This window comes from Nelusetta ayraudi, unplaced genomic scaffold (genome assembly GCF_046127955.1).
Source record: "Nelusetta ayraudi isolate G7.1 ecotype Tasmania unplaced genomic scaffold, CSIRO-AGI_Nayr_v1 ptg000056l, whole genome shotgun sequence".
Lineage (NCBI taxonomy): Eukaryota > Metazoa > Chordata > Actinopteri > Tetraodontiformes > Monacanthidae > Nelusetta > Nelusetta ayraudi.
Window position 1 is genome coordinate 1,191,958 of NW_027466106.1, and position 19,597 is coordinate 1,211,554.

At 47.0% G+C, this 19,597-nt stretch overlaps 1 protein-coding gene across 1 annotated transcript in view; it reads right to left on the minus strand.

Moving 5' to 3' along the window:
• Positions 1–19,597, minus strand: part of neurl1ab (neuralized E3 ubiquitin protein ligase 1Ab) — a 31,985-nt gene that overhangs the window by 3,922 nt on the left and 8,466 nt on the right. The window contains exons 4-5 of the mRNA XM_076038292.1: positions 6,273–7,022; positions 508–690 (exon numbers count right to left, since the gene is read on the minus strand). Coding sequence (XP_075894407.1) covers positions 508–690; positions 6,273–7,022 — 933 coding nt within the window. The remainder of the gene's footprint in view (positions 1–507; positions 691–6,272; positions 7,023–19,597) is intronic.

A 19,597-nucleotide genomic window follows, 5' to 3' on the forward strand; every position in this document is an offset into this window, starting at 1 on the left:
AAGTCAGAGGTTTTTGAAAAAAACAAAGAATTTCAGAGAAGGAATGTGAAAAATAAAGGTCCAGTGTGTAATATTTGGCTCGAATTATGATTTTTATATTGGTAAAAACCTAAAATACTGCCCATAAATACATTAATAAAAGTGTATAATGACAGTACAATAAAAGTAATTTGGTTTTCCTTCCCATAGAATGGTTCTTATTTATATATATGAAGATAACATATAGCAAGGGTCTTGCCCCCAGTTTGCTGCCATCTTGCACAACCATATTTCGAAGGACAATCCAGCTGCCCGACAAAAACGTTTCGTAATTCGGGTGACTGCTCGCGTCTTCAAATAAACCTCCTGGGTTGGGTGTGCAGTGCCACTGTAGCTCACTGGCAGGCTCAGGAGGGGCAGGGAGGGTGAAAGACCCTGCAATCTAAAATGTAGCCACTTGATGTTGCTGTTTCTCCTTTTAAATCTCCAAATATTACACACTTAACCTTTAACTGAGGGTGGACCAACCTGTGGAGGAGGAAAAGGCTGTGTGGTAACCGGAGCTCGGGCTCGAGTTGAGGTTGATGCTCAGGGGTTTGCTGAGATTTGGTTCCGAGTTGCCGCTGCAAAGCATCGTGGGTGAGTTGGGCGTGCAGGACGGGGTGCTGGGGAGTGACAGGCCTCCTCTGGGGTCTGGGTGCAAAGAGGAGCCTGGGAGATAAAAGTAGAGATGAAAAACAGAGGTGGTTTAGCTAAAGTTCGAGAAAACCCCCAGTATCAACCAGACAAATGTTACCACAAATACTTGATATACTATTTGCTATGAGCTTTGGAATGAATCAGCATTGTTTAATGCATTATTTAGTCGTCTTAATGAATTAAGGCTGCCGAGCTGCTTCAGAGGACGGGAACACATTACCCACGAGCAGAAACTGTTGCCAGCCACATTAGAATGCACCAAAGCTGACTTGCCAGAACAGTTGCGAAGAAAGTGAAAGTTCCACCTCCTGATGAAAACTGCTCTAGATTGTGATACAGTTTCCAAGAGTTTTGCAATTCTGCACAATTGTTTTACTCTGTTATTGCAAAATAAATAAAAACATGCAACCACAACACAGCACATCTGAACCGCAGATCCAAATCAGAATAAGGCTTTTGTAATTTTGTACTCTGGATATCCTGCAGGGGCTGTTAAGAGAAAGAGAGTCTGTGCTGATCATTTTGGAAATGGGAGATGGTGGAAATCTTGTTGCTTCCCCCGAGTCGGTCTTGGAGACGCAGATCCTTCCCTTGTCGGTGAGTAGATGACTTGTGATTTTTTTTTTTTTAACGTGTGGGTGTGCGTAAGCGAGGCGCGAGCCACTTGAGTCGGTGTGCTTCCGTCAGAGCCCGTGAGCCCCTCTGGGTGGGAGACCAGCTGCTCCCACTGTCTATTCTGCTGTCTGCCGTCACTGTTTCCACACCGGCGGCTCGTCTGGACAAGAACACCGGCCTGGGTTCCACGGATGTTAACTGACTTTAACTAATTGTGACGGGGAACATGATTCTGCTGCTGTGACAACGCGCTTGCTACAGTACTGCCAACTCCCCTGTGAGAAAAGTAGCTATTGGCTGTCCTAGAAGTCACTAAATTAAGTCATTGCCTAATTTGCATAATGAATCATGCGCTCGTCATTGTAATGGACACATGGCTGCATGGGAGCGGACTAACGTCATGGAAGAGACAAATAAAATTTTAGATAGATATGTTTAGAACTACAGTTTGCCTTGAGACAATCAGGCTGGAATTACTTTTTTTTTAATCTAAAATTTGGTTTGGTTTTTCAACCTTTATGACTTATTGGTCCACGAAGGAGCCAACAGCAAGTGACAAGTAAAAGTAACATATGAGTAACCATAACCATGGTCAATAAGAACCATTTTAACCACAACATTTAGAGACAAGAAACCAGTCTACATTTTTTTTTAGTTTCTTTGTTTTTTTCGTCTCTGCACAAAGTGCAATTCATTTCCAGACTGGACTACTGGGGTAAAAACATCTGCTCCGACTCGCTTGGGAGGGACTAGCACGGGAGGATGGGGCTGTCTGTTGTGGGTAGGGGGACACGGGAACTTCCCATTTGTCTGACCTCCCATTAGTCCGACAAATTGTGCATTGGTCTGACGTTTCATTAGGGTTATGGTTAGGGTTAGGGTTGGGGTTAGGGTTAGGGTTATGGTTAGGGTCAGGGCTAGGGGAGGTCGGACTAATGCGCAGTTTGTCGGACCAATGGGAGGTCGGACCAATGCCATGTTCCCGGGGGGCACAGCAGCATTATTTGTGAGCAGGTAAGAAGTACAACAGGTGGTTTCACATCCAATGTGCCAAAAGTCTCCAAGAGCAGCAAAAAAAATTGCTAGATTTGTCGCTAGCTGCTAGAGGGGCCTAAACCATTAATATAAATAGATCAACATTGTTGCTAAGTTGGCAATACTGGCTCCCTACGAAGTGTGTCCAATGTTCTTCCTCAAAAATGTAGCGCTGGGATGCACAGGGGCTTGGGGAAGAGGGAGCGGCAAACAGAGCATGCTTTAAACAAAGAGTTGCATTTATGCGGTCGAGTTCAGTACGGCGGTGTATACATCTCGCTGCATGGATCTCACTCTGCGCTCGCCAGAACCCCCGACGCCGCCTCTCTCCTTCCCGACCACGCCCGTCTTAGTTTCAGCTCCCACGTAAACAAGCAGCAGTAGCCGTTCCGCTCATGCAACGAGCGGCTTGTTGCCGAAAAACGTAAGCAGATGTTGGAAAGCCGGCGAGGACGCGGTGTCGCAATCCAAGAAAAACACCTTATTTACATTCGGTGGGGTTCGAGTATCCACGTCTGCAGCGGCGCTGTTGCACAAGCATTCTTTTCGTCCGGACTGTCGGACGCCCAATAGGGGAGGAGGCGCTCAAAGGCAACCCCCCTACCCCATCCCTACTACCCTCCCCAGCCTTCCTGGATCTTTACGGCCCTCTGGTTGTTGTCTTGGTCGCCTCTAATAAGGAAGAATGGATCACCTTCGGCTCTGTTCTTCTGCCCTTTCACGACGGGGACCTTTCCTCTCCTAGATTATGAATTTACTGCTGGCTGTGTCTCCGGGAATCATCACGTGGGAAGGTGTCTGGCTATGCCGACCCTGCACAAGGCTTATTTGTAGCTGTGCGTGTATGTGTGGCTGCTTTCAATACTTGGCTTATCAAATATAGAAACCCCTCTCGGACTCCGCGCGGCTATTTCTATCTCTGCCGTGCATTAAACACCCCAAAGCCCATCGCAAACTTGGTTACACATGGCGGTTCATAAGAATTAGGCCTCAATTCATTTTTCAAACAACTCTGTTTCATCGTCGGAAGTAAAAAACTTTGTTCCATCCTTGTGTTGTAAATTCTGTTTCATAGCTTTTTCCGCCCTTGTGACCAAAAAGCCTAGAGTACGCCCCCTTTTGTTGGGGTGCTGCATTTCGCCAGTGCATGTCTTTGATTGTAAAGGGCTGTGGGATTGTGATCGTGCAGGAAAGCCAGGCCTGCAGCAGCACCGGTGGCGGCGGCAGAGGCAGCGGCACACCTGCGACGAGGAAACACATGACAGGCCATTATTGGCTCTAAATGTCTCACAGGAAATTGGAAAATCTCAGTTTCTAAGGTAACACGGACAAAAAGGCCACGTGAGAGCAAAAGACTCATCTGTTCCGCTTCGCAGGCCTGACGGCGCCCGGCAATGACAAACTGTCACTTGCCTCGGTGGCTAGACGTTTCCATGGCTACTGCAGCGAGTGGGTGAGTGGAAGGGATGTGATGGGGTGGGGGGGGTGGGCTGGGGGAGGTACGTCGCAAATGCGCTCCCCGCAGCTGGAGTGGGTAACGGCGCCACGAGCGCTCATATCCCCGAGAATCACGTCGAGGGAGGGGGGAGCAGGTGGGTGGGTGGGGGGCTCGGTGCATCGCTGCTCAGGGAAGAAGCTGTGGGTGGAAAACCCGGCGTTTCAGCCCACCATGCAATTATAATTTAATAATGCATATGGAGGCAAGCATAAGGAGCCGCATTGGCCCCCTCCCTGGGTACACAGCGCCGGGCGCTGGGGAGCCCACGCAAGACAGAAATAACCTCATCAGCCCTGGTCTGACTGATGAAAGAGAGCAGAGGCGAAATTCTGGTCTCCGAAATGAACAGGGAGTTACTGCTGATGGGGCACCGGCGACGCCAATAAATAAAGGAAAAAGCCGACGTATTTTGATGATGTCTTTCTCGGAAAAGTGGGCTCCTTCTTAAAAGGGGATTAACTCACTGGAACTTCATTACCGTCAACTAAATTGCAGGAAAATGTTGTGATGGAAGGGAGAGTGGATTGAAAGGGGAAGGAATTCAAATGTTGTTTTTTCCTCCAATAAACAAATAAAACACACTCAAATGCCCACAGCACAGTCCTCTCAGTTTGACATTCACATCACAATGCGGCTGCGGTGTTGAAAAGAGGACTTATAAAGAATTATAGACTTTAAAAATCCCATTATTTTCACTCATTCTTCACTCAGATGTGACTTAACTTGCTAAAACTGCGTTGCGTCAAGCGCAAATAATTATGAAATTACTTAGTAGTCAAACTAATAGGACTAATAGGAGTCAAAGTAATGTTTCCCCATAAGTCCAGGAAAATCTTGCCACAGTATTTGCACATGCATCATACATGCATGCATTCTCGAGCCCGAGAAGGCAGAATCTCCTTTAGCCGCGGCTGCGTCGTCGCTCGAAATCTGCTGAAGTGAGTCACGGCAGGCGACCGGAGGCGCAGGGAGTCTGCATTTGTATTCCAACACTGCGAGTAGGATGCAAATCCCTAAGATATATATGAGTTGATGAAAGAGCCATAGAGGCGTCTGGACAGCAAAGGACGGGAAAATATTTTGTGACTCCGCTGAGTAGGAAAATCATCCTCCAAAGGCGATTTAAAGGTCCTATATTATTCATTTTTCATCTCTGGCAGCAGTGGCGCTGCCTCGCAAGGATAATATCCCTCACTTAAAGCTCTTTATGGACATTCAGGAAAATGCAAATTTAGCCCTGTGTTTACAGCTTCCCTTTATAAACACTAAATTTTACAGTGAACAGGCCACCTGGCCAGGCTGCTTCCCGAGAAGATTTATATCTAATCTAGCTAATCTGTAAGGGCCACATTTTCCTTTTCATGACCCATAAAATTATACCGCACAGCTGAATTGTAGAACTGTTTTCTAGCCACCGTATCCTATATAAGTCCAGGAAGATGTGACAAATCTGAAGCTGAAACTCAACAGCGGCGCCGTCAAAACACTGGCACCAGGTTGAGACAGAGCGCCGTCTAAGATCCTCGACCTTGGCCCTCACGTGGATGCCATCTGACAAACACCATACCCCCAAAAACCCAGCGCTACTGGCACACTTCTCCTTTCCGGACGACCTCCGCTGCACTTTATAGGAACCATTCCGGAGATGATTTTGAGACGTGCTTCAAAGACCCATTTAGAAAAAGAGGGAAACAACTTGTGGGATTGGGAAGCTTTCCGTTCTCCTTTGCTAAATATAGACTCTGTTTGTTTGACGACCCATGGGTCCCGATGTTATCATTAGTTTGACTCGTCCCAGGTTGCCCTGCAGAACCGCATCAATTATCACAAGCCGCCTCAGCCCACAACCCGCCTGTCATCAGATAGACCAATATGTCTTACCAATATGTACACGGCTTTTTTATGCTGTCAAAAAAGTGGTTGCAAACAGCCTTAATGGACTAATGTCAAGTCCAAGTGCCAAGTGAATGAAACAACCAACAGAATCAACAAACAGAACATTAACATAACCCATTTACTGCATTAACCCTAGTGTCTCTCTTTGGGCAAATCAATTAGAATATAGCAGCATAAGACAATAAAACTATTTCCAACTACAGTCCAAAAAGTCGCTAATCTTTCTCTTCTCTGTTTGCTGTTGTGGTGCCGCTTGCCGCTTTCGTGATGTTTGCGTCAGGGTGCATTCAGGTTATGTAACATATGCTTTAACCTAACTGTAATATTACCGAATATAATAGTATATCCATATAAATGGATTTATTTTCATCCATCCATTTTCTATCCCCATGCACTTTGGGTTTGCGTGGTCTGCTGGAGACTTTACATTCTCATGGTACATTATTTGACCCGCCCCACCAATAACGTGAAAATGTCTTGACTTGGTTTAGCCCGACCCGGTTTCGGGTCTTCTTGCGCATCACTTGCGTGAACATGAGGTGCCACCCACCGAGGATCCTGAGTTGTGCGACGCCGCTGTGCAGCCCGTAGAACATCCAGAGCGGCCGGGAGTTGTCCACGCACAGCTGCACGCCGGCGCTGGTGCCGTTGTGGCTCATGGCGACTTCGCCCTCGCCGTTGACGGCGAAGCCCAGGATGTCGCCGGTGTGCAGTGGCGACGCCACGCGGCCCACCGCCCAGAACTCCTTGCGATCGACGAGTGACTCGGGGCTGGACGGCAGGTCGCTGGGCCGGAGTGTCGCTGGGTCGCAGGAGGTCACGCCGTAGGAGAGGGAGCCGGCGCGGGCGGCGGCTGGGGCGGCCTTGACCTTGACGAACACGGTCTCGGAGGCTCGCAGCGGCCGGCTGGTGAACACCAGCGTGCGCTCGTCGCCGCGCTGCTCCAGCCGCGCCACCGTGTGCTTGTCCAGCGCCGTCACGTGCACGCCGTGCACCGGGTGGAAGTGCAGCTCGCCATCCAGGTGGCTGGGCAGCAGCGAGCACTGCTGGGAGTTCTGGGAGTTCTGTGGCCCGTGGCTCAGCCCATCTTCCTCCTCTACCTCCACCTCCCCCTCCTCATCTTCGTCGTCGTCTGCCGCCTCCTCCTCCTCCTCCAGGTGAGCCTCCTGCTGCCGCAGGCTCAGGTCGCATAGGCTGATGGAGAGGCGAGGCTCGTTGGCGTGCCGCCGCAGGGCCGAAGCCCGCTGGGCGGAGGCGAAGGAGCGAGGACGCAGGGTGTCCATGGGTACCATCTCACTGCCTGTGTAGAGCGAGAGAAAGAGAAAAAAATATTACACAGAATGCAGACAGGGACGGTTACGCAACTTGTTTGTGATGTAATGAGGCTAACACTTGGATCTACACCCTCGTCTCTCTTTCTTGCTTTTTTTTCACAAGTTTTCACCTTTTTAATCTCGTTCGACTGTGACGGACAGTCGCGTCCGCGATCTACTGTGAGCAAGCGGGCAAAACTGTCTGTCTCTCTATGCAAAGACAAACATCTCCGCCCGTTTAGTATTCTGAATGTTTCCGCGTTGAAAAAAAATAGTTTGTTTTAGGCTTGTTCGCTCAATTTTTCATTCCTGTCAGCGCGGACAAACAGCAGGCCGTTCGCATCCTCGTTTTCTGAGCTGTTAACTCCATCACGTCCTCACTGTACCGAGAGGCCTGAGCTACGTGACATAAAAAAGACAAAAAACATGTCTGTATTTACACATTCAGAAAGATTTCATTACTGTAGCTACAGGCCGGGAGCGACATCACAGCTAAGGAGACGTAACAGCTTTTACATAACAAGCAATACAAAGCCACAGACTTCCTGCATAAAGACGGTTCAGTCCTGTTGGGGACTTGATGTCGCCAGGTTGGAGCAGACTGTACTTGGCCATTTGGCGTCTGCATGGATGTCAAATTAGAGTGTTTTTCCGACAGAATATTGCGGTGTAAGGCAATCAATGCTTTTCATTTGCAGTGCCGAAGGGTTTTAACATTGTGTCCAACTGGGTCACTGCCCCAGCAGTTCCAAGCCAAAGAAGTGTTCCACCAACTGGTTACATTTGCAGTCTTTCATGCAGCTCATGGATGTATTATGAGAGCTTGATACTGGACTGGCGGTATGGTGGTGCGGCAATTCTTTCCAGTGGCCACTTGAGATACTGAAGCCAAAAAAAACCCATGCGGCCCAAAAAGCATTTTTCCCATAATGCAAAAAAAACAAAAAAACAAAAAAACACGCCTGGACAACTGTGACCTGAAACACTGTTCATAATAAATATTACTTACGTATATTCTTAAGGAATGATCTTTTAATCTTTAAAAAAAAAAAATTTAAAAAGGTACTATTGACACTATTGTACATGCTTTGTTGGCCTCGTAATGCGGAAGCAACCCAGAACCCGCAAAATTTTTTGACGTATGCACTGAGTGAGCAACTCCACTGAAATGAATGTGCCACCATTTTGGATCCCAGGGGCTTTTGTGTGGCTGCTAAATCTCTAGTTTTCCATCAGTTATGGCGGCTCACCTTTTAACCGCAGTCACAATGGGAACGCCGGCACGGAACGGCGCATGTCTTTCCCCGCACGCATTTAGCACAAAGGGATCTGCATGGCGGCAACGGGTTGGGACATGCCAAATTTAACAGAGGGCCCTCGAACACGGGACTAAAATTAGCCTGATTGGACATTTGAGGAGAGTGGGGAGGGCCGAGCGAGGCCGAGGGATGGACGGCTGCGCATGTGTTCTGAAAACCGCTTCGGGTTTCCCCTCTCGGAGGGTGAGAATGGCCACGGAAGGAGGGGAGGATAGAAGGATGGAAAAAAAAAAAGAAAGACCGGTTGGGGAGGACGCTTGAGACAAAGGACATACCTCACCAGCTCCTCTTTATCACACAAAGACAGCAAATCACCGCACAGCCGCTGATAAACTACTTCAGCATAATTACTTCCTCAGTCAAAAGTGTCCACGACCAAGCATGAAGCTCTTATTATTAGAAGCCTTATCGGTCTTCACGGCAAAGTTAGCCGACTTTGGAAAAGGGGAGATAATTTCTATTCCTGCTATTGGGTCGTGCTGCGGTCGTCGCTGTGGATGCTTCTGAGAGTGTGGCAGGCAGCAGTGAGGATCCAGCTGCGGGGAGTGACGGCAACATTGCCGGGAAATTCCCCCGCCGCGTACAAATAAAAAGGTCAAAAGAGGATGAAACAATGAAATCTAGAGGCTGGATGGCGAATAAATATGTATGATCTGCCACTGGGTTTGGCCTCAGAGGAGTCTGGCATGGGATCCCAGACATAAAAACACCTGTCAAACATGAAAAGCGTCCACTCAGTCAAAGGATGGGATTTCAGCCCTTTAGTCGCACAAAAATATTCTTTATTGCCGATCGCCTGCATGCACGTCTGACTGTGCGGCGGCGTGCACGCAACGGCGGCTTTACTCTTGGTAAAAGAACTAAAGTATCACTCGCAGCATTGACAGAAGTGACCTCTTTTAAGCAAAACTCAACAAGTCCAGGAGAAAAATAAGATATTAGAATAACATTGTAGTAGGATGAAAGTTAATTAATCTGAAAAACCAAACAAAGCAATTTAGGAAATGAGTTACACAGGGATACTCATTAAAATTGTGGCATAAATGGACAATAGTCAGTTGCCTGGTAACAACGGATATATGGTCCAGGTTTTGAGCTCAAACCATTTAATAACTCATGCGTAAGGAACTAGAATATATTTTTCCAATTTACTGTTCGCCCGACACGATTGCTGGGTCCAAAATAATACAAGCACAGAGAAAGGAAGGTAACAAATAGTTCAGTTGGTTTTTAAACGCTGTTACTGCAATTGATAAAGAGCTCCTTCACTCAATAAAAGACCACTCTCACAAAGACAGGTGCGGTCTTGCCTTCGTTTTCTAAATTACAGTAGACTCTAAAGGCGTCCAAGTATACGTCAAATCTATGAAAAAACAAACAAATCTGCAGCAATATTCAATGAACTCGAGGTCTGAACCTGACAGCTGTATTTTTTGCGAAAACTTAAAAAAAAGTTCAAGTCCTTTCGGCTTTTGCGTACTGAGACAGAGTCCAAGTGACTTTTTTTTTTTTTTACTTTGGCAGGAAAAACACTCCAGATGAGATTAAGTGTCTGGCTGGAATTGTCCAAGTCATATTAAGTGGCGTTTGAACAGGTCCAGGTACTCCATCACGGGGACAAAGGCCACTACTTAAACAGAGGAGCGCATACCATACTGACACTCTTCTGCGGGGTCATTGGTTGACCTCTTGACTTCAGCTTTAATGGCACCGCCGCTGCGAGGGGGCGCAAATATAAAAACGGTCGGTACTTGCCGAACAATGTAAAAAAGGGCCAGTGTTTGGGGGCGGGTGGTGGCAGGGAGAACGCGGGCCACGCCAAAACATACACCTGTCTTTCTTTTTCTTTTCTTTTTTTAACTCTGGACCTGTTGGTGGTTTACCAACTGAGACAAGTTGATACCTCGAGGGAACTATTAACCGACTGTTGGACTGGAAAAACCAGTTCCCGTAAAGAAAACACAGCGTTGGCGAAAGGGAGATGTCTAAGATATCAACGAAAACCTGGCAGCAACAGGCGAGGCCAGACTGACAACTAACGTTCTGCCGTCGATGATATAACCTGAAAGTGGAGACGGTCTGGCCCCGCCTTCTCCTTGCGAAGGCGTCTGTTTGTATACTAACACACGCGCTGTTTTTAATGAACGGCCCTCGTTTATTTTGCCTTGCGGATTTCCGCGAATCCTCTTTTTCCTTTTTTAGTCCCAAACTGCTCCAAGGTCCAACGATGGAATGGCACCGTGGAGACAAGTTTATTCCTTGGCTCTGTGGAACAGGATTAGGAGGCTTTTGGGGGTGGGGGTTTAGTGAAGCTGTTACCTCTATACAAGGTCAGCTGCACTGGTTGTCTGTATGTGTGTGTGTGTGTTTGGGGATTTACCCTGAGCATGCATGCCCGGGGGGGAGGGTGGGGGGGAGGTGCGTGCTGGTGGGTGGGGGAGAGGGGTTGGCTATCCAGGCCTCTGTCTCGAACAAGTGAGTGAAGTCATCTGTCATGAGGAAGAAGAATGGTGAGAGCAGCTTAAGTGTGTCGGTTCCATAAAAGGGGAGGGAATTCATCAAAGAAGGGTTTGTCAGAGTGGAAGAAAAAAACAAAAAACTGCAAATTTCACTTGTAACCACTACTGATATGGGGACATTTTCTAATCCATGTAACCATCCTGGGGTTTCACAGAGGAAAGAATTCCGCGCGTTGCCAGCACAATGGAAGCAGAACGGCGACGGTTTTAATTAATTAAAAAATAATCTATATCTCTCCATCTAAGGGGCTGATTTACTAATAGTTTTCACGTGGGAAAACAGCCAAAAAATTCATTACATGTGATAATTAATGACATAGCTGATCTGTTAAGGCGGTGCAAAGGGGGTTGCGACTGTCACACATCAGGGAAAATTACGCACGTTTAGCGCTTTTAGTTCAATGAACATGTAGATACAAGCGTTTCTGAAAAAACATGCAAAATATTGGGCAGAGAGGATGTTCAGGCCGTATCTTTTGTATTTTTATTTAGCACAGCACACTGGTTGCACCTAGAACAAACCAATGCTGAGCTGGTTGCAGACACAAGCCATCCTATTCAAAAGGGGAGCCAAAACGGGAGATAATTATATTTTTTTTGACACAGATCATTTAAAAAAAATAAAAACACATTGTCAAACGAACAGCAGTTCACACACAGGTGCACTGCCCGCACACACACACACACACACACACACACACACACACACACACACACACACACACACACACACACACACACACACACACACACACACACACACACACACCTGGCTCTTTCCTTCTTTCGTTGTTTTTTACATTTCAGAAATCTCACCCGGACCCCAATCGCTCGCAGTCAATGTGTGAAATTTCAATTTTGGATGAACTACCCCTTTTAAGCGGTGAAAGGCTTAGAGGATATCCTAGAGCGGCGCCCGTATTTTCCTCCGGGGATCCGCACTGCCATTTGGAATAGGGGCCACATTTTTCTTTGCGCTTTTTTTAGCGATCAGATTGAGCCTCTGGTTTGTCGCCAGATGTCTCTGAGATTTGGACCGTGAGTGTGGAAAAAAACTTGGTACGTGCAGTGGCGACAAATGGTGGCGTTAGAAAAGGACACCGAGGTCGTCACAGGGGAGCGACGTGAAAACGGAAGGCTGCTTAAAAGCTCCTGAAGCATCTAAACATGTATAAAACATTGCGCACTTCCAACCCTGCCGGAGGGGAGAACTTGTTCTGGGCATTTCCAGTGAAGGAGAGCATCTGTTCGCTGATGCTGCAACTTGAGGTTCCTTGTTTTTTGTTTTTTTTTCCAGTACACACTAAATCTCCTTGTTTGGTCCAAATTGTAGAAAAATCTTGTGCGAACAACAACGAGCTTGGATGTATTTGCAAAACTAACGCGGAGAGGGAATAAGTCGAGCCTTCGGTTCGGCGGGATCCGTCCCGTCATCTGAATGCAATTAGCCTTCCCTCTCCAAACTCCCATACGGCCCAGATCCCAGGAACCAAACCTGACAGGTTCCATTACGGTTCCTATTTTGATTTCTCCGCAAATCCGTTTCGATTCCATCTGGGCTGATTAAATCCCAGATGAGGCACAGTGAAGCCCGTCCAGCGACATTTATTTTGGTTCGGCAAATCGAATAAATTCCTCGCTGTGAGATCACTGGGAGCAGAGCTCTCATAAATACGTACGCGCACATCCAGATGAGCGCGCGCTGGCAGATGCTTAGGTCGAGGAGCGTAACGCCATTGTTTTGGTTTACTGTAAGCCGCCACCCGCCCCGCCTCCCCCAACTCAACAGCATCTAAATGTCAGCCAATTAAACGCATATCGAATGTAACAGACACGATGCCTGATCCTTGCCAGAGGACGTGTGGAAACACTGTGAGCTCATCTTCTTACCAAATACAGAGTGGAGTCACACTGACACATGTGCTTTTTATGCAGGCTTTGGACTAAAATTGGTTTCCGTCTATCTGCACGAATCCCACGAGAGGGATGGTTAGCCCTGCAAAAATGTTTATGTCAACCATCCTTAAGTCCTGCTTGCAATACACCATTATATAAGTATTTAATAAACTGCTCGCTCGTGTCGGCTTTTTACACTGGTCCAACAGTCCAGAAATTAATTTTAACACACTGAATTTGCTAAAACGCCTACACACTAACACCAAGTATGCAAATGCAGACGGGGAAAAAAAATCTTGTTCCAAAAAGCAGGTCTTGCAGTTAGTATACTCGGAGGCTAAGTGAGGGAGGATACTGCGTCAAACACTCTGTGTTAACTGCTAATTAAATACAATTAATGAAATTATTGAGGCCCTTTTTAATGTGAGAGACACTTGCTCACGGAATAAAGCAGCCTCTCTGCCTTTAAGTTTACACAAGCCACCATGGACATTTTGCACTGTCAGAGAAATGGGCCTTGCGCAGTTTCAAGTGGATTTCCGTCAACGGTATTATCAATGTGTCTTTTATCACCGTGGCCAACGGGAGGAGGGCGGGGGAAGCTAAATCTTCTTCGGCTGCATAATATTTGAGGAGGAAATTCTCAAATCCAGTTTGTGCGATGCCTCCTTATCCAGCTGTCACTGATGCATTCATGAGAACCAGAGAGAACTGGATTTTAGGACTCTGCAGTTAAAATTTCGGTGGGGAGGGCAGAGACTCGCAGAAACTCTTCACTCAATAGTCGGAAAGCAACAAGACATAAGATCTGGTTGGAAGATGGAGTGAAGTTAACAAGGCCTTAATTTAATCCACCCCGAGCCTTCTGTTGGGAAAACCTCCCCCGCACCGTCCGACCGCAGGAGTCTCTGCAAGAGTTTAACGTGAACACGAGGGCTCAGTGATCTCCGCAAAGACGGACAACTGGCGCAGAGTCTGGCAACAATCTTAATCCAACTGTAATTGGGTTTAAGCGTCTTGGCTGTTGAAAAAGAGGAACGCCATTTCATGTGATTTATTTATGCGATCTGTGTTCAGTCTGGAGAAGCGGTGAGCGAAATGGGAAAAGTGCGACAGGCTGCAGTGTGATTCATAGCTCTGCTGCGACGCTGCCAAAAGCTCTCAGCTCAAGGACATTGCTAAATGTTCAGAATACGAAGAAACGGACCATCTCGCGTTGTCCACACTCAGCCCCCCTCTTGCTGTCAACTGTTTGCCTTCGGCTGGCAGAATGACGACTTTACATATCGTTTTTTTCCCTTCCCTGAATTTCCAGTTCATTGTTTACAGAGGATGTGGCTGTAAGCATTGGATTGGACTGAATGTAACAGTACGTCTATTTTTTCATCTTTCATGTCTATCGCATCAAAAAATCAGAAGCAGTATAGTATAGAAGCTCGGTTCAGTGGCCGTGACTGTACTGTGTAACAACATGAAAGTTTTTTGTAACGCTCTCGTTATATCAGCAGCCAAAGGAGGCCTGCTTCTCGGGATCCGAGCCACTTTTATCTGACCCAGTCTCTCTCTGACAGGTGGCATTTATCTTGCTTCACTCGATATTTAAACACATGTAATCAATGACGAAAAAAAAACCAGACGAAACACAAATCCTGTGAAACTCTACATAATCCACGTTGACAAGCAAAATAATAAGCCAGCTCGCTAAAGCCGGTGTGTGCGAGCACTCGGCACACTGAATGAACGCAGTCAAAAATAGACACAAAGAAAGGAAAGGACAACACAATGCAGCTCAGACAACCCAGCGTGTTTGTGCAGCTTTTAAGAATTCAGCTCTGCGTTGGGAACAGGTATGAATAGCAGGTACAGCTTAAAACTGTCAAGTTGTGTTTTCTTTTCTTTCTATTTTTGTTATTTCCCTGGCTTAAAAGACGTTTACAATGGACAATTTCAGCCGCAAATAGTTTCTGTGACAATCTATGAGCTATCTGAATTCACCATGTAATTTAGCCACGGTGTTAGCTGACGGGCCTAACGAGTTTAAACTGACTCAATATAAATGAATGGGTGGATAAGTTCACTCGAGGCTCGTGGATGACGGCAATTTCAGGAATCTGATGATAAATTGCGGCGACGACAGGTAGTGACATCCAATAAAAACCCAATGACTAGCTTAAAAAAAAACCTAATCAACATGTATTGACTACTACTTTGGGGTATCGTTGAAGGAATAATACAAGAGAATGAAACAAATGCAATGAGCTGCTGTTGCTAAAAATCACCCCATTAAAACCACCGTGCACTGGCGTCGAGGAGCTACGGGTGTGCGAGGACTGCGTGCGTGTGCCTAAACATTTGGGGGGGAGAAAAGTTGGTGATAAATCAGTCTCGACAACTTGACAACACACAGTGATGCCACACACGTCCTCGGAGAATCCGGGGCGTCAGCCTTGTTCATAAACAGCAGCTCCTGCTGCTTCTGAGCTCCCAGCAGAGTGATGGCTGGTGTGTGTGTGTGTTAGCTATCACAGACAACATGCATCAGGAGGTCCCCCCCCGCCGACCCCTACCACCGCACTGTGACACTCCCCAGGCTGAACGCATGGCGATTCCATGTAGGGAGATGATGGATGTGGACGGCCGCTCCTTAATCACCTGAGAGGCATGCGGCCTCTTGACGGAGCCGCGGCCACGCTGGAGTCTTCTTGAGAGGCTCGCCGAGACGACGACGACGACGACGACACTCGCCCGAGACGCCGCTCTCACGGATCGCTACCGTGCTGTCAGTGATTAAGTGACTCATCTACCTCCAGTAAACAAATAACGAAAAAAAAAGAAGAAAAAAACCCGGTTGGGCATCTTGCATCCATCAAGCCGCTGCCTTTGACTCGCTCCGCTTGTCTGACTTGGAGGGAATCCATCATCGTACCTGGATGCTGGGTGGCCTCTCGAGAGTCGTCCTATATACAAACACGTTCCGTTAAGGCCGCCGCCGCCGCCTTGCGTAAGCGGAGGGGGAGAGCGGAGAACCGCTTGGGGGTGCGGGTGGTGGTGGTAGCTGGGAGTCTGATCAGTGACCTGATTTCTTAGAGCTTTTAGGGAAAAGCTTTGCCGTGCGAAGGTTGATATTAACGCTGAATTAAACTGTCGTTATCTAAAATGTTGCTGTATTTAATTTAAAAAATGTAAAAAATAAAAGTTAATGACGCTAAATGGGAGGCTTTCTTGCGACACCGCCGTAGGTAAATGGCGTGTTATGTAAAACTGTGGCGCTTTTCAAACAAGGTACTGTGTTATGCTATTTGCAAAGGCTTATTATACACTTGAGGAAGCCTTTTGTAAGTCCCTTCCGAGGGCTAATGCGTCGCGGCGCAGCACATGCTGTCCTGTATGCTGCCCTTGGTGGCTTTTATTGATAGCTGCGCGAGTGGGACAAGACACCGGTGATGTAACAGATCTTTCTTAAATCGCATGGGGCAGCATTGTTGGGTCTGGACTCCCGGAGGCCCAGTTTGATTCTGGCAGATTAATTTAGCCTCCCCGCCTTATGCAACGCCATCTCGTCTTTCAGGCCGTCTCGCTGATCTCGCCATCACCTTTTGACTTCTTGCATGGGTGGCTGGCTGCCCACGGCCTGCGGGGGTGGGCGGGCACTGAGAGGGAGCGCAGGTGGGGAGGTGGTGGTGGTGGATGGGGAGTTAAAAATGGCTGATGAGTGACATGAGCTCAGATGAATTCTCAATGCAACGCTGCGAAGGATCAAACGGAGGCGAGGATGTGCTGCCGGCCGTGTTTTGATGTGGACACTGCAGGTTATTTCCAGTGCAGCTCGTTTCTGCGGAGCGATAAATAATCAACCGTCATGGAGGAAGAGGGTTGTTTAAACATTAGGCGCCATGGATTACGGCAGGGGAATAATCAGGGGGAGACCGTTCCCCCGGGCACAATGACCATAATGACCTTTCTGAATGGGTCGGAAAACCAATGGAACGCCTCCCTCGGCCCCTGTTGGCGCTCAGGTGGCGTCTCACGGCGTCACCGTTCATGTCAAGAGCAAGGTAGGGCCCTTTTGTAATGAATCCACAAAACGCTAATTACAGAAGAGGATGTGATCAGACACAGTTCTGCTCTGTCAGTGACTCCTGAAACACAGCAGCTGCCGACAGCTGTTTGATGTACGCCGACTGCCGTGTCATCCAATAAACGAGGTCGCGGCTTCAGGCGCAGTCGAGTCGCTTTTTTTTTTCACCCCTTCGTCCCGCCTCGCCCAGTTTATCCCCCAAAGGCGGGCAGCTGAGGCACAAGTGTACTTTTTGTTTCCGGAGCTGCAGAAGTCGAGGGGCCGAGAAAAAGCCACGGACAAATTGATGTCATGTCGGAACAGATGCCAGGCGTCATCTATACCAAGAAGCCTGTGCCAAAATGGATTATCCTCTGGGGACATTTCACATTATACTGTATTAACCCCTCTCTTTGAAACCTCCCATTATACAAAAAACAAAAACAAAAACAGAAATCAATTAACAACAATGGAGACAAACTGCAGAGCAGAGTTTAAAAATGCCTTTTTTTTTTAGCATAAAAATCAGCAATTCATTTTTTGAAAATATGAAAAATTCACTTGTAGGCTTATGAGCTTCACTTTCTCCTTTCACACCGATGCACTCTGAGGTCCCTCTCAACTTAATGCCTCCAGCATGTGTCCAAAGACTGGCTGAGCGCAAGTGTTTTCACCGTGTTAAACATTCATCTTGAAAGTCAGATCAAGGTCACCTGAACCCAGTGTTTTCCATCGCCCCACCGCCGCTAATACCAGAGCCCCACGCTCCATTTGCCTTATGTTGGGGGTGGGAGGGTGGGGGTGGAGAAAGCGATGGCAGGAGATCTGTTGGCTGCCACCTGGACAGATTGTGTGATACGAACGAACGACAGGTGTAGTTTTTGGCCCGGGTTATCAGCGGCCGGTGCAAGCGTCATTAGGAGTGGAAACGATCCCTGCTGCCGTGAAAGAAGAAACACGCGCGTGTGCCAGGTTGCGACGCCACGGCTTTGATGTTTCTACGCATATTTCCGAGACCAAGAGTTGTTTGCTAGACTGAAGCCGGCAAGCTGAGACAATGCCGCTGCTTTCAGATGTATGGAGTGTTCACACTCATTCTGACTCGCGGACACATCAGCCTCATTGTCGCTCCCCAAGGGCCACTTGTAACTGGATGACCGCATGACTGTAATCACTCCTTGACATGTTAGAGCGCTGAATACTATCTATTCAAGTTACTAACATGATAGATGTATTTTCATGGATATGTATACATATATTATGGAAAATTGTATGATACCTTTGTGTGATTAGAACATAAATACGTAAAAAGCTCCATTACAGCTCCATTACAGATTGATTGATTGTTAAACACACAATATTACATTGACTTTCTTGAAATCCCCTTTCTTCTGTACTAACTTTTGTCTTTTTGGATATTTTGAGATTATTCGCGCTTGTTTTTCAACTCATGAAGTCCCCATGCATTGTGGAAGATGTCATTTTTATAGTCCCCTTTAAGACAGTCCTACTGGTTGAGTTTGGCTATTTCATAACCAAGTGAGCTCATGCTTTTCAGCTAATGACAATTATCATCATTTGGATGCATTTAAAATCAAGTCCAGCTTCCCAGACTTGGATACAGTCCGCAGTGAGACATTCCACTCGTCTGATTCCCTCGGGGGGTGGGGCGGAGTTAAAAAAGAAAAACAGCCAGACATGTCATTGCCTGACATCATCCCTCTTCTTGTCTTGTCCCACTGGGATGACCAACACACCGCTCTTGTTCTTTGACGAGAGCTGTGTGCCGGTCAGCACCGGGAGGCCGCTGAACCCCAGATAGTCGCACTCTGGAAGCTGGATACCGAACAGCCCATCTTAAGATAGCGCGCTTCTCGCTGTCAACCGCGCGGCAATAAATGAGGTTAAATGGCACTATCTACACAATATGAAGGGCTCTTCTATTTTTATTAATGGTGATGACAGCCTCTATTCTTCGCAGAGAAGCGGCGTCATTCTTGGAAAAGGCTATAAATAATACTTTGGTATCCACAAAAAATATTATTCATCTGTGTTTCCATACGACACTGAATTGGAAGCAGCTGGTCCCTGTAGATGTTGTTAGATAATGTTTCAAATACCAGCTTACTCATGGGCTGTAATTTGTTTGTTGCATTACAGAAAAGGTGTTTTGTTTTTTAGATGTACAGAAATTCGCCCTCTTGGGCAACTCCTGAATGAATTCCCAGCATCTATTTTCGTTGCTTGGTTATTTTGTTTGAAAAATTTCCCCTTCAGGTAATTTTCGTCAGCCAAATTAGGGAAATTTCTGTATCAACAACAATTTTAGTAATCTATCCAATTTCCCAGCATCTCATCTTTCTTTTTTTGCTGAGTTATTTGATTGAAGAGGGAAAAATTAAGCTTGGTCACTTGTTTTCACTGCAGCAGAAACACAAAGGATGCTGTCGAAAATGAATAGGGACAGCTAACCTTTGGCTACGGAGCCAGATTTGGCCTGAAACCAGCTTCCAAAATGGTCTCTAGTGGCAAAGCCTTCAAAAATAAATCCAAAGAAAATAATTTATTCCATCTGTAAGACCACACGACTCCTTTAAACTCTCAAACAATATAAACACGCAGATCAGCTGATGTCTTGTCGTGGCTCCAGCACTGGATTCCAAATTGTACTTTGCATCTAAAGAAAACAAAATAACCACAGCAGTATTTAGATTTAGTCTTGAAGCTTTGGAAGTCCGGGACCTCCCTGCCCTTCCATGGAAAAGTTCAAG